Here is a 15,388-nt window from a genome sequence, read left to right as displayed (position 1 = left end):
GGTAGAATCAGTACTTGGTACCGTTGTGGAGGTCAAAAGAATACTCCCAAAGTAGGATGCACCCATGACCTCTGAGTAACAACATATCCCTTATCCCATGGCTGTAGCTAATAGTTTGGTAAATTGATTTGCAAAAAGGTTGGGTCATTTTGTTTGTGGAACAACTTTGAATAAATAAGCGAGTGAATATTTGTAGGTTACACGCTGTTAATATAAAAAAATAATTAAATATATTTGTATAATTGAAAAAGTGTGCATGGAAATTTATATCATGATAAGTTTTTTTTTAGCTAAAATGTTTCAGGTATTCAGTTGTGTGAATTTGTCTTTGTATTTGTTTTTGATTTTGCACATGTTTGTAAATAAAGACATGTACAATTCTGATGCAGTTTAACAAAATAATTGCTTGGAAATATTGTGCTTTGCAAAAAACAAAGCAAGGCCTTGTCCAGTATCACAAAATACTTACTTTATTTAAACAAAACAAGTGAACAGAATTATTTTGCTTTGCAAAAACAAATAACCATGAGCAAGGCCAGGGCTCTTATTCATGAACAGATTCTTAAACTTAAGTCTAATGATAATTAATATTCTTAAAACTGTTATTGACTTAAACAACTTTAAAGGCAAGTGTAGCCTGGCATGTAACACCTTTAATTGTATTACTGTTCTTTAAGAACAATATGTTAATAATGTAGGCACTATTTTGAGCCTGTTCTTATGCAAACTCTGATTTAAGTTTTATTGAGTCTATATCTATTCTTTATTCTGAAGTCTAAGAATTGGTTGGTGATAACAAGTTCACGTCCAGATCACAAAATATTTACAAACTCTGTTCCTATGTTTGCAGATAGCCTATTGGTTCAACTCTGTTCCTGTTTGCAGATAGATCTTTAGTTCAACTCTGTTCCTGTTTGCATAGACTTTTGGTTCAACTCTGTTCCTGTTTGCAGATAGACTTTTGGTTCAACTCTGTTCCTGTTTGCAGATAGACTTTTGGTTCAACTCTGTTCCTGTTTGCAGATAGACCTTTGGTTCAACTCTGTTCCTGTTTGCAGATAGACTTTTGGTTCAACTCTGTTCCTATGTTTGCAGATAGATCTTTAGTTCAACTCTGTTCCTGTTTGCAGATAGATCTTTAGTTCAACTCTGTTCCTGTTTGCAGATAGACTTTTGGTTCAACTCTGTTCCTATGTTTGCAGATAGATCTTTAGTTCAACTCTGTTCCTGTTTGCAGATAGACCTTTGGTTCAACTCTGTTCCTGTTTGCAGATAGACTTTTGGTTCAACTCTGTTCCTATGTTTGCAGATAGATCTTTAGTTCAACTCTGTTCCTGTTTGCAGATAGACCTTTAGTTCAACTCTGTTCCTGTTTGCAGATAGACCTTTAGTTCAACTCTGTTCCTATGTTTGCAGATAGATCTTTAGTTCAACTCTGTTCCTGTTTGCAGATAGATCTTTAGTTCAACTCTGTTCCTGTTTGCAGATAGACTTTTGGTTCAACTCTGTTCCTGTTTGCAGATAGACTTTTGGTTCAACTCTGTTCCTGTTTGCAGATAGACTTTTGGTTCAACTCTGTTCCTATGTTTGCAGATAGATCTTTAGTTCAACTCTGTTCCTGTTTGCAGATAGACCTTTGGTTCAACTCTGCTCCTGTTTGCAGATAGACTTTTGGTTCAACTCTGTTCCTGTTTGCAGATAGACTTTTGGTTCAACTCTGTTCCTGTTTGCAGATAGACCTTTAGTTCAACTCTGTTCCTGTTTGCAGATAGACTTTTGGTTCAACTCTGTTCCTGTTTGCAGATAGACTTTTGGTTCAACTCTGTTCCTGTTTGCAGATAGACCTTTGGTTCAACTCTGTTCCTGTTTGCAGATAGATCTTTAGTTCAACTCTGTTCCTGTTTGCAGATAGACTTTTGGTTCAACTCTGTTCCTGTTTGCAGATAGACTTTTGGTTCAACTCTGTTCCTGTTTGCAGATAGACCTTTGGTTCAACTCTGTTCCTGTTTGCAGATAGACTTTTGGTTCAACTCTGTTCCTGTGTGTAAATAGCCTATTGGTTCAACTCTGTTCCTATGAATGCAGATAGCCTGTTGGTTCAACTCTTTTCCTGTTTGAATCACCCAGGTCAAGATCTCTGATTCTATGTTCACAGATTGCCTATTGGTTCAAGGACTCGCCCCCAGAGTCTGCCAAGGTCAAGGTTGTGCAGGCTACCAAGCTCAGCCACTCTCTGGAGGGACTCGCCATCTACACAGACTACGCCATCACAGTACGTGCACTGAACCTCGCCGGCGAGGGACCTCCCAGCACACCTGTGTATGCCAAGACCAAGGAAGGATGTAAGTAGTTCTTTGTACACTGGTTTGTTTTATTTGAGCCTTGCTCTGAGTAAACTGGGCTTAATTCATGTGCGTAAAGTGTCGTCCCAGATTGGCCTTCATAGTCTGTAAAGTCTAATAACGGCTTTTTTCCTATCTTTGTGAAGCCTGGGTGGGCCTTGGCCACATTGTTTTGCTAAAAATAAGTCTTGAACTTTTCAAAATGTAAAAAAAAAGAGTTGCAAACTGTTCAAAATTGTGAAATAATGAGTCACACATTTTAAAAGTTGTGAAGTTTGAGTTGCAAACTCCTTTAAATTTGGACAATTTGAGTCGCAACATTCTCAAATTTGTAAAAGATGACCATTCTGTTAGAAGGAAAAAAGCCCTGCAAGTCAAGGACGACACTTTCCCACACACTGAATGTTTATTTAAAAGATACATCCTTGTAACAAAAATACTATAAGAGCTCAATATTATTCATGATTAGCCTGTGCAGACTACACAGGCTTATTTGGTATGACACTGTACACACATGTATTAAACCCTGTTTTTCTAGAGAACTGCTCATTTATCACAGTCTTGAGGAATATACATTTTTCTATTGATGATTTTACTACAATTTGACATGATGTCTTTTTGCTAGTTTGGCAAATGAATATTGATACATAATCTTCATATTTTCTATAGTCATTTGTTTTTAATACTGTAAGGAATTATTTTTTACATTCATAATTGTCCTCTACCGATTTCACCGGAGGGGACCTATGGTTTGCGCTCTGTGCGTCTGTGAGTCTGTCACACTTTTCTGGATCCTGCGATAACTTTAAAAGATCTTCATATTTTTTCATGAAACTTAAAACATGGATAGATTGCAATATGGACATTATGCACGTCATTTCATTTTGTTCCTACATCAAAAATTATGGTTGCTATGGCACCAAATAGACTAAAATACTGCTGAAAATGGTGGTTTTCTGGATCCTGCGATAACTTTGAAAGTTCTTAATATTTCTTCATGAAACTTGCAACATGGATAGATTGCAATAGGGACATTATGCATGTCATTTCATTTTGTTCCTACCTCAAAAATTGTGGTTGCTATGGTAACCAAAAACACACAAAAAAACACATATATACAATGTAGTAGAGCTATCCTACTCACCCCGGCGTTGGCATTTCCGTTCCGGTTAGCGTGCAAATGTTAAAGTTTGCGTACTACCCCAAATATTTCCTATGTCCTTTGACATATTGCTTTTATATTTTGCATACTTCTTTACCAACATGACGCCAATCTATAAACAAGAGCAGACAACTGTATCAAGCATTTTGACAGAATTATCGCCCCTTTTATACTTAGAATATGCATATTATTGATAAATCTTTTTTTAAAGTTTGCGTATACCACCCAAATTATTTCCTATGTCCTTTGACATATTGCTTTTATATTTTTCATACTTCTTTACCAACATGACCCCAATCTATAAACAAGAGCAGACAACTGTATTAAGCATTTTGACAGAATTATTGCCCCTTTTATACTTAGAATATGCATATTATTGATAAATCTATGTTAAAGTTTGCGTACCACCCCAATTATTTCCTATGTCCTTTGACATATTTCTTTTATATTTTGCATTCTTCTTTACCAACATGACCCCAATCTATTAACAAGAGCAGACAACTGTATCAAGCATTTTGACAGAATTATGGCCCCTTTTATACTTAGATAATTTAACATTTTGCTTAAATTGCCATAACTTCATTATTTATGATCACATTTGATTCAAACTTGATAAAACAACACTTACCTGACATACCACAATGCACTCCACCCAAACCATCCCGCATGCCCCACCCCAGAATCCCTCCCCCCCCCCCCCAAAAAAAAAAAAATTCCCTTATTTTTGAAAGATCATCTATTAACCCTCTGCCACTTAGAAGCAAAGTGAATATGGCTATGTGCAAACAGCATAAAATAAGATCAGCCTGTGAGTAACTCGCAGTCTGTTAAGGTTTTATGCTGTTTTCTGCTCATCAGTAGCTAAGGGTTGGAAATGAAGCCTTTAAAACTTGAATCTAGTAAGAATTAGGTCTTTAATTAAATGTAACTTTCTATGGGACTACAAATGCGTAAAAATATGTTTCTAAGTGGTAAAGGGTTAAATGACCTTACACCCACATTATACACCCCCCCCCCCCCCTCCATGATGGCTTACGTTGTACTGTCAAGCACTCCATAGTCAAGCGCGCTATCCTCTGACAGCTCCTTGTTTACATTCATAATGGTTAATGTTGTTTATAGTTTGTTATAATGCCTTATTTATTGCGCATTGGTGACTTTTGCATGGTAAAATGTTATAAGGTAACCCTGATTTCAAATAAATAGTTCATGACTATGTATGAATAAATAATTAAAGAAAAAGTAACAGTCCATTGCAGACTTGGTCTGGGAAAACTGGCCTAAATGCATGTGCGGAAAGTATCAGCCCAGATCAAGGACAACAGTTTTACACTTTCCACTTTTAAGGAATTCTTTGTGTAAAGGAAGTCTGTTTTTAACAAAAATCTAGTGTATGCAAAACGTGTCTTCCTTGATAAGCCTGTGGGGACTGTACAGGCTAATCTGAGATGACACTATACCCACTTGCATTAAGCTCAGTTTTCCTAGAAAAGGCTCATTTCATATAAGGCACCTCTATTTCAGTACCAGATCGTCCGGCCCGTCTGGAGTTCTGGAATGTGACCTTTACGTCTCTGGATGTACAGTGGTCACCCCCTGCCACACCCAATGGGAAGATTCTCAACTATGAGATTGCATACATAGAAGAAAACCCATTCAGTAAGTTTAAAGTGATGTCGCAAATATATATTGGTAACCTCATATATTTAAGTAGCCATGGCCAGGAAAAGGTATTTAAAATAACGATTATTCAAATGAAACATTTCTAGGTTATGTAAATAATAATGGTTGTTTTTAAGATACCACTGTTATGTAAAGGCAGTAGTTAGTATTCTTAATAAAGAATGGGATTGGACGTTTAAAATGCATATAAATGAAACGTGTATGAATTGAAGATCTTTAATTTTGTTAAAATTTGAGTTTATAACTTTAATGCCTATAAGATGAAGTTAAGTTATATAATGAAGTTAGATCATTATCATGATGTTGATGTTGAAATTTTATGTTATGGATGAGGATAATGATGGTGGGGATAATTATCGCATATAATGATGATGATCATGATGATCATGATGACTGTTATAGGTGGTAGCAAGCAGGTGAAGTTCAACGTATCAGGGGACGTGACGTCTCTGTCCATTACTGATCTACTCGACAAAGTCCAGTACACGTTCAGCATCGTAGCTCGCACAATTGTCGGCCCAGGGCAAAGCTTCGTGAAAAGCATAAAAATTGGACCACAAGAAGGTACTTGTCAGATTTCAATACATTGAGCCCAATGCTGGAAAGAACCAGCCTAATGCATGCCAGTAAAGTATCGTCCCAGATTAGCCTGTGCAGCCCATAAAGGCTTATCAGGGATAAAACGTTCCACTTTAAAAGTAACTTATTAGCAAAAAGCATTTTAGGCGGAAAGTGTTGTCCCTGATTAGTACATGCTGACTGCACAGGCTTATCTGGGACAACACTTTACGCTCATGCATTCAGCTTAGTTTTGCCAGAACAATAAATGTACTTTAATTGATGTTTTCTAGAAAAACTGAGGGTTGAAATATTTTATTAATTTAATTTGTAATGCTGGTGTCATTTTCGTGGCTTTCTACATATCTTGATGAAAATTCAGGAATAAGTAACTTGCAAATGTGTGTTTCTTAAGTTTTATTTTTTAGTGATTTTTATCCCTGCCGGAAAAATTTTCCGAGGGGATATAGAGAATACTAGGTCGGTGCTGAAGAAAGCAAAGTTTGTTTTGCGAGGCTTAGAAAATCGGAACCACGAGCCTTGGCGAGTGGTTCAGATTTTTGTGCCGAGCAAAATAAACTTTACTTTATTCGGCACCGACCTAGTATTCGATTTATCCCATCAATTTTCTTAGTCGTAAATTATTTCTTTAAAAATAGAATAGGAAAATCTAACTGCACGAAAAATTCCAAAGTTATTTTAAGCAAACATTGTTTCATTATTTTAATCGTGCCTAGCCTTATACATTACTAAAAGATCAGTAACTAACCTGTTTTTCTGTTTATCATACCTCTACGTCCCCGATTTTTAAGAAAAAATGAAAAAAACACACTAAACAACTGCAGTTTTAGCGTGAAAGAACATGCATTGTGTCGTATGATGTGTTAATAATGACGTCACGAGTATGCGCACTTAATATTTGTAAATTATGTTGTTTTTTTGCTTTTTGAGTTGCATTATCTTTAAAAAATATATTACATCTTGGTATCAAATTGTTTGTTTTGTTGAATCTGATTCGATTTTACTAAAAATGATTACTTTATAGTTGATTCGGAGTAAAATGACCATTCTCCGCTGCGCGTGACAGCTATATTTAAGCACTGCCGAAATAGAGGAAAATTTATTCCACAGTGGTTTATTTTGACAATGCACGTCTGATGATGGGATAAATAGTAATTGGTCCTGTCTGTCCGTCTGTTCGTCCGTCTGTCTGTCTGGCTGAAACTTTGTCCGGAGCATAACTCCAAATCTATTCAATGGATTTACTTTAAACTTAGAATATAAACAGATGGCAACTAGGCAGTGACCAAGAACTATAACTCTATCTACCTTAGTTTTTGAATCATCTCCCCTTTTATATAACTTTAAAGTAAATTTTTGTCTGGAGCATAACTCTAAATCTATTATAGGGATTTACTTGAAACTTGAAATATAAACAGATGGCAACTAGGAGAAGTGCAGTGACCAAGAACCATAACTCTATCTACCTTAGTTTTTAATTATCTCCCTTTTTATATAATTTTAAAGTAAATTTTTGTTTGGAACATAACTCTAAATCTACTGAAGGTATTTACTTGAAACTTGAAATATAAACAGATGGCAAGTAGGAGAAGTGCTGTGACTAAGAACCATAACTTTATCTACCTTAGTGTTTGAATAATCTCCCTTTATTTAATTTCAAAGTAATTTTTTGTCCGGAGCATAATGAATTATCTCCCTTTATTTGTTTTTACAAATATTATTCTACTCTCTAAAGCAAAAGTTGTCATACAAGCAAACACATTTCGGCGGGGATTTGACACTACTGTGACATGCTCTTGTTTTTCTGTGTTTGATTCTGTGCGTTTATAATTTATATATTTCCATTAAGATATATGCATAGTATATTGAACTTTATTTAATGCTACACTTTATTGATTGCTTTTTTGATATGTGTATGGCAACTGTCGCTTTAATCCCTATGCATTAGGGATAAATATAGTGATACTATGTGCGATTTCAAATACTGAATAACATCATTTAAAATTAAAAAAACAGAATAATCTTTATTAAAACCTATAAAGGGCATGCTCATATTTACTAAATAGTCAATAACTCTAATGCAATATATTTAAGTACTTCATTTCTTTGAAAAATAAAATAAAATATCAAGGCGCTGATTTTGTAGGATAATATTGACCCCTTGTATACATGAGCAGCGTTCTTGGAAAACTGGGCTTTATGCATATACCTTAAGTGTCATCCCAGATTTGCCTCTGCAGTCCACACAGGCTAATCAAGGACAGCACTTTCCACTGTTATATAATATTTCATTTAAAGGTTTAAAGTCTCTGAGAATTAATTAAGTTTAGTGTCCAAAATGATAAGTGTGCGGACAGCTCATGCATTAAGCCCAGTTTTTGTAAAACGCGGCTCATATGACATATTTTTTCCAGGGAGCCCAGACAGGCCTATGTCCTTGACCCACAATATTTTGGGCTCTGAGCTGACCCTGGAATGGGTAGACGGGCTGGCCGGTTACTCTCCCATCTACGGGCACCTCATACAGGTCAACTCCACAGGTGAATATGCCCTTAATGTCTGTGTGTGTGGATCTCATTTGTCTGATTAACACTTTACCCACTCAGATGTGCACTTTGACTTTGTAATCCTAAAGAAAATGAAATTAAATTTAAGAATTTTCTTTAGAGATTCAACTTTTAAAGGCTACATTTTCAATCTAAAGGTACTGATGAGCAGCAAAAAGCAACAAAACCTGAGCAGACTGTGAGATACTTGCAGGTGGCTATGGTTTTATGCTGGTTGCATTCAGCCATTTTCATTTTGCATCTGAGTGGGATAGGGTTAAAATACACATTTATCAGAATCAGTATTTGTTTGTTATCGAAGTCATGGGTGTGATTTTTAGCTCGACTGTTTTCAGAGAAAACCCGAGGTATTTTCATAGCCAGCTCGTTGTCCGCCATCCTGCATCTGCCGTCCGCCGTGCTAAAACCTTAAGATTGGTTAATCGAGTTAAATACGCACTAAAAAAATCAGTGTCCGAGATCGGCCATTTCCGAAAAAATGTGTCAATATATTTTTGTGTTGTGAAAATAGCGAATCAATTTGGTGTTGTCAACTATCTGTTTCACAGTAATATTATATTGGGATGTGTTATAGTGCTGTTGTTATGACAGTTACATCATAAATATCTCTGTCTATTGTTTATATTACCATTGATTGTTACCGATAACACACAGCCCCTTGCTGACATCTGGGTCAAGCAGTCATAATTACAAAAGAAAGAAGCAGAGACGCTGTTTTTTGTTTTCCCATTTAATTCAATTTGACAATATTCGGGACGATAATAGTTATAATAATAATAAAGTAATACAAAGACAAAATGGTTACTTATGTTTTTATAGTTGTCTAGATGAATTACTTTTCCGAAGTGTTACAAACTCGATACTTTAATATAACTTAAAATACAATTAAACCGCTCGTGTTTTTCATGATCTCTTTAATTAAAATATACGCTGCTGTCATTAAGGCTAGTTTGGGAGTAAAAAACAAATGAATTAATTATCACCTTTCAATTTAATTCGGCAATCGGCAGACAGGTGTAATAGACTCTATTAGCATCATAAAACTAATTATTTAATTACCACTCTTTACTCCAGATATGGTAGAAAGATAAATAGTGGTCAGCTAAGAAATATTTATTTACAGGTCAGGGGTTTTTTTTACTAAGAAAGTGACGCCGATATTCGGCGTCTTCCCCTACCAGAATTTTTCCCCTAAAACTACCATTTCCCCTCAAAAAATAGAATTTTTTACCAAAATATAATATTTTACCCTCAAAGAAATGTTTTTTTTCTTTTGGGAAGTCGACACTTATCCAATTTGTACCATGTACAACGATCTCCCTCTCTCTCTCTCCCGACGAACACTGAAATCTGGGAATCCCAGTGATTCTATATATAGCTCTTAAATTACATCATGGAAACCGGGCAACTAATCGTATTAATCATGTGACTATTTAACTGGATTCCGGTCTTGCGCGAGAAGGGTGTTTCGTCAATTAATTACCAGAAACCAGTCGAATTTTCATCCGAGTTATGTGAAAGCCAAGATATAAACGTTAAAACAGAAAAAAGTCTCAATATTGGCATTCATACATGAGCAAAATAAAATGTTCGGACTCGGAAAATATTAATTGCGTTGACGCATTTTTTAAGAATGAATCATCAAAAACCGTTGAAACCCAGCAGGATTTGGAGGTACATGTAATCAACATCGAATAATACTGTCGGATTATTGTGAAAGTGAAAGTAGACAATCGGCAGCTGCCGCACCTTTCCCTTCCAATACTGTAGCAGATCTAGATCGTCAACCCATTCATCATGAAATTGAAATCACAATATTGACATCGTTCCCCAGCCCCAGTTGAAAACATTTCCCATTATTAGATCTACCCCTGCAACTTTATTTAGGACTTTGACTTTAATATCATACTTGTTCATGTGTTTAAGAACAAAAAGGTCAGAGACATGCCTCTTTTTCTAAAAAAATCCCCTGAAGTCTGTAGGCGAGTTATAGACATTGAAATGAACAGTCTTTATTTTTTCCCCAAATATGTCTCTTTCGCGCTCGATTTTCCCCTATTACCCAGCGTCCAGCGTCTTCCCCTTTTTCTAAAAAAAACCCCTGCAGGTATTGTCAGTTGTTTTTTTTCATTTGCTAATCTCTTTATACGACTTAGCGTCCAGTCACTATTTTGTAGGCAGCCGACGATATTAACTGTGTATTCAAAGTATACAGTGTCTGCACATGAATGACCCAATATTATCTGATAGCTCCTCCTGTTCACACGTTTCATTCGACACATTATTTCATGTGTAAGCGAGCTCAATGTTGAGTGGCCAGCTACCATGCGCATTTCAATAACAATAAGGTCAAGCGATGTCTCATAATCGGGTACAGGCTGGGTTTCGTTTACTGTTCAAATTGCGAACACTTTCATTAAAACAAAGAGACAAATATAGAAAACCAGTCCGATATAAATGGCGGATGTTTTGAATGAAATTTTACTAGATTTTCGCATTTTCACAAATAAGATTTTTATTGAGCCAAATTCTCAATATTTTTGCAAATGACTCAAATGGTGAACGACAGCGCGAGCCGTGTTGCACCCCTTTGATGTAATGTTGAAATTCAAAATGGCTGCCGCAATGCGAATAACAGCGATTGAAAATTTGCACAGGAAAAATTTTGTTCTGCTCTAAACTCGTATATTATACGCACCCCCTACTTGAAGAAAAAATTGGCAGGTAAAAAAGTGTGTATTATATTCGTAGATTTACGGTTTATGTAGCTGCACCTTGATGAGTTCCACACACCACACCCATTTTTAGGTCACTAGGTCGAGGTCAAGGTCACTGTGTCAAGGTCACCCACAGCCGAGCGTTGGCACCCGCTATACGGTGCTCTTGTTTGAACTACCTTCTGTTGGATAAAAGTGAAGTCTGTTCTATGCAGGGTGCAATTTTACTTTTTCGCTTCTTTACTTGAAGGCATCTTTAGAATAATTAATAATGTTGATTAAGTTAAATAGTGGTGGAGCCATTATTTTATTTGAGCTGTAATGACCATGTAAAAATGTACATGGTTATTTCCATATATTATGAAAAGTCTTTTTTTTGTCTTAAGTATGTTGTATATAATGGATTTATGAACAACTGACTGAAGTTCTGTATTATTTGCATTACCAGGATGTTGCCATAATGGTTTGTTTAGAGGTAAGCAGGCATGATAGTTCAAGCCATTCTCCATCAGATTTTTTCCACCATCAGTGTTGCGCTCAATATCACAGAATAAATGGGTGCTTTTCTGAGATAACTGCATGGGCTTAATGCCAGTGCGTCAAGTGTCTTCCCAGATTAGCCTGATCAGGGATGACTCTTTTTGCATATACTGGATATTTCTTTAGAAGAGACTTCCTTTAAACAACATTTCCATAAAAGTGGAAACAGTTGTCATAGATTGCGCAGGCTAATCTGGGATGACACTTTATGCGCACTAAATAAGCCCCATTTTCCCAGAGCAAGGCTCGAATAATCATGTGAGCCGTGCTCTGAGAAAACTGGACATAATGCTTGTGCGTAAAGTGTCGTCCCAGATTAGTCTGTGCAGTCCACACAGGCTAATCAGGGACGATACTTTCTGTTTTTATGACATTTTTCGTTAAAATGAAGTCTCTTCTCAGCAAAAATCCAGTTAAGGTGGAAAGTGTCGTCCCTGAGACGACACTTTACGCACATGCATTGTGCCCAGTTTTCTCACGACGCGACTCGTATGTCATGGAATGTTGCCAGAATCAAATAATAACTAACATTTCTAAAATTTCACAAGATTTGCACTATGCAATCATACCTTAATCTTTGCATAGGAGTACATAAAATCATCCCTTTCCTTGTCCATTGCTTAAATTTTCCTTGAGTTTATTATGTATGTACCACATGTATATTTATAGTGCTTGATTGTGTTATTCTTATTAATCCCATTTGTTTGGTCAGATTCCATCTATTTGTATTACTTTCAATTAAATTACTGGTGCATTACACATTCAGACTGCTACCTTGACCTTCAATGCAAACTGTATTATATATTAATATGTGCTTTATAATATAATGTTCTAAAGACATAGATCAACACATAGTTTGATTAGTGCCATATTTGTAATAAAGGTCAGACTTGTTGGCAACATTGACTTCCTAATTAAAAACAGAAAAATGTAAATCTGCCTAATAAATATAATTGCAAAAGAAAATAATTTTGAGATTGTCTTAATTTTATCAGCGTTCTTGTCTGTGACCATGATAAGTGATGGAGTCTTTGTGTTACTGCTTGAATACATCCGTGTGAAAGTAATTTCTCATTAGTCAGTAAAAACCAATGCAACATGTGCATGACGCTTAATTATAACATTTTAAGTAATTGTACAAAATTATACATCATATGCCGGATCTAGATGTTTTCGGTCCCCCCTTTGAAGAAAGTTTCATAAAGCAATCACAGGGTCCATTTGTCTATCTGTCTGTCCAGTAGACCATCTGTCAAATGTTGCCTTAAACAGTTTGAAAATTTCTATTTATATATTTTGAAATACTTGGCACAAATGTATACCATCATAAGATGACGTGTTGTATGTAAAACCCGTCTGCATTACTCAAGGTCAAGGTCACACTTGGAGGTCAAAGTGGGTCATACAACACATTGAACTCTATTGTCCTAGCCATAACTTTATCATATTTAGATGGGATATAAAATAAATGTTTAGAAATGCAATGCTTCATAAGTCAACATGTTACATGTGACACTCTTGTCTCCCTACCGAAAAAGTCAAGGTCACACTTGAGTTTGATGTTCAACTTGTGCAACAAAACAGCTTGTCTATGATTATTTATATTATTTTAAAATTACTTACCACTATTGCCCACCATGGCGAGAAGGCGTTTTGAGTTAAAAAACGGCCTCTCTAACTCAGAGCTCAAGGTTACACTTAGAGGATAAAGGTCAAAATGTAGCCATAAAACTGCTTGTCCAGTTTGTACCTGTCATTCGTCATACCATTTGAAAGTTATGATCATAAGTAGAATGAGTGTCGCGTGTATCAGCTGTCTCATTAACTCCAGGGTCAAGGTCAAACGTAGAGGTCGTTTGTCAACCATGCTCATAAACAGCTTAGCTTTGGGACAAATATGGCATGTGGTGGAATCCATGCCAATGGTTACATGTCTTGTGCAAATTTCATTAACTAACACATATTTTCTTTTATTTTTCATATTGTTAAATTCATCCAAACAGCTCTGCATGTCAATTTAATATTTTATATTCAACATAGAGTAACTTGTAGAAGTGTATAATTTAATTTTATTTTTTTTAAATAAACTTATGTGAGTTTTGACTTTGTAAATGAACTACATAATTATTAGATATTGCCTGAACATAGTTTTTTTTTAACTAGACATAAATGACTGTGGATTATATTTCAATCTGAAAATCTGATTTAAAAGATATATATATGTTAGAAATGACCAAATCCTGGCTGCAACAGTTCATGTGTCCTCTTGTTAGCCATAACTAGGTCATAAAGACATACATGTACTTTATAAGTCCCCTACTGGTGTCTGTGTCGGTCAGTCTATCCATTTGAAAAATGTTGCTCCTGCAATAACCCAAAAAGTGCTTTCGTTATGTTGATGCAATCTGTATGTGGATAGAGGACCACATGGGGAATATGCATGCTGTTTCATTTTGTTTGTCAGATAAAATTAAAACTGTAACAAAAAAAAGAAAGAAAACTAAAATCTGGATTCTGTAACAACTTAAATAGTTCATAAGCGAGGTTGACAAAACTCAGCATAGGGAGAAAGCCAAATATGTGGAATATTTATATTATTTGAGTTTGTCAGTCTGTCTGTCCAAGTTGAGTTTATTTAACTAAATGGAGTGCCTGTTGTTATTTCAAAAACGTTTAGAAGGAATGGGACTGCTGTTAAGTCTCTGATAAAGTCTGTATTTAAATGATTTTTGAAAGCCATATAAATAAGCTTCTTAAAAAACTGTTGTTCATACCCACGGGTCTTACTTGTCTTATTAAGCCAATATAGTTCACCACTTCACTGCATAGGAATAAATTATTATCAATTTTTTTTTTAAGTATAGTGTTTTTATTGATTCTTTCTACTGCTATATATTAGCTGAGCGAGCAATATAGACAGTTGATAAAATCCCTTTATTATTCAAAGTATTTAAAATAGCACTCCTTTGTCATTATAAAATTTCTAATATTTCAAATTCTTACTTCATTGTCATGCTAGAATCCCGGGAGTGGCAGACAGTGTCCCAGGTGGGTTCTGAGCCTAAGGCCAAGTTGAACCTGCTGCAGTTCACGCCAGACCGAGAATACCAGGTCAGAGTAGTGGCCCTTAATTCCAAGGGCATGAGTCCCCCGAGTGAGGCGGCCGTGACCTTCAGGACCCCTGCACCACAAAAACCAGGTAGGGAGGTGAATTTTTTTGGTTTCAATGAATGAAAGAAACACTGGGAAAATGGGTCTAAATGCATGTGCATAACATGTTGTCCACAAAAACCAGATTGGGAGATTTTTACTTGAGTTATTTTATATGACGTAATTGTTAACTCTTTAATACTTTTGTTCATGGTAAACATATGGTATGCTCTAATAATATTCATATGTTTTGATGATATTATTGCTTTAAAAAATTATTATGCCCCCCTTCGAAGAAGAGGGGGTATATTGCTTTGCACATGTCGGTCGGTCTGTCGGTCGGTCCGTCCACCAGGTGGTTTCCGGATGATTACTCAAGAACGCTTGGGCCTAGGATCATGAAACTTCATAGGTACATTGATCATGACTCGCAGATGACCCCTATTGATTTTCAGGTCACTAGGTTAAAGGTCAAGGTCACGGTGACCCGAAATAGTAAAATGGTTTCCGGATGATAACTCAAGAAAGCTTAGGCCTCTGATCATGAAACTTGATAGGTAGATTGTTCATGACTCGCAGATGACCCCTATTGATTTTCAGGTCACTAGGTCAAAGGTCAAGGTCACGGTGACCTGAAATAATAAAATG

The 15,388-nt window shown here is 35.9% G+C and overlaps 1 protein-coding gene across 1 annotated transcript in view; it reads left to right on the top strand.

Moving 5' to 3' along the window:
• The window catches only part of LOC127849004 (protein sidekick-like), a 54,475-nt gene extending 39,651 nt beyond the window's left edge, over positions 1–14,824 (top strand). The window contains exons 30-34 of the mRNA XM_052381731.1: positions 2,156–2,342; positions 5,029–5,163; positions 5,590–5,751; positions 8,181–8,306; positions 14,610–14,824. Coding sequence (XP_052237691.1) covers positions 2,156–2,342; positions 5,029–5,163; positions 5,590–5,751; positions 8,181–8,306; positions 14,610–14,824 — 825 coding nt within the window. The remainder of the gene's footprint in view (positions 1–2,155; positions 2,343–5,028; positions 5,164–5,589; positions 5,752–8,180; positions 8,307–14,609) is intronic.
• The last annotated feature ends 564 nt before the right edge of the window (positions 14,825–15,388 follow it).

This window comes from Dreissena polymorpha, chromosome 10 (genome assembly GCF_020536995.1).
Source record: "Dreissena polymorpha isolate Duluth1 chromosome 10, UMN_Dpol_1.0, whole genome shotgun sequence".
Taxonomy (NCBI): Eukaryota; Metazoa; Mollusca; class Bivalvia; order Myida; family Dreissenidae; genus Dreissena; species Dreissena polymorpha.
This window is presented reverse-complemented; position numbering and strand designations above follow the sequence as displayed.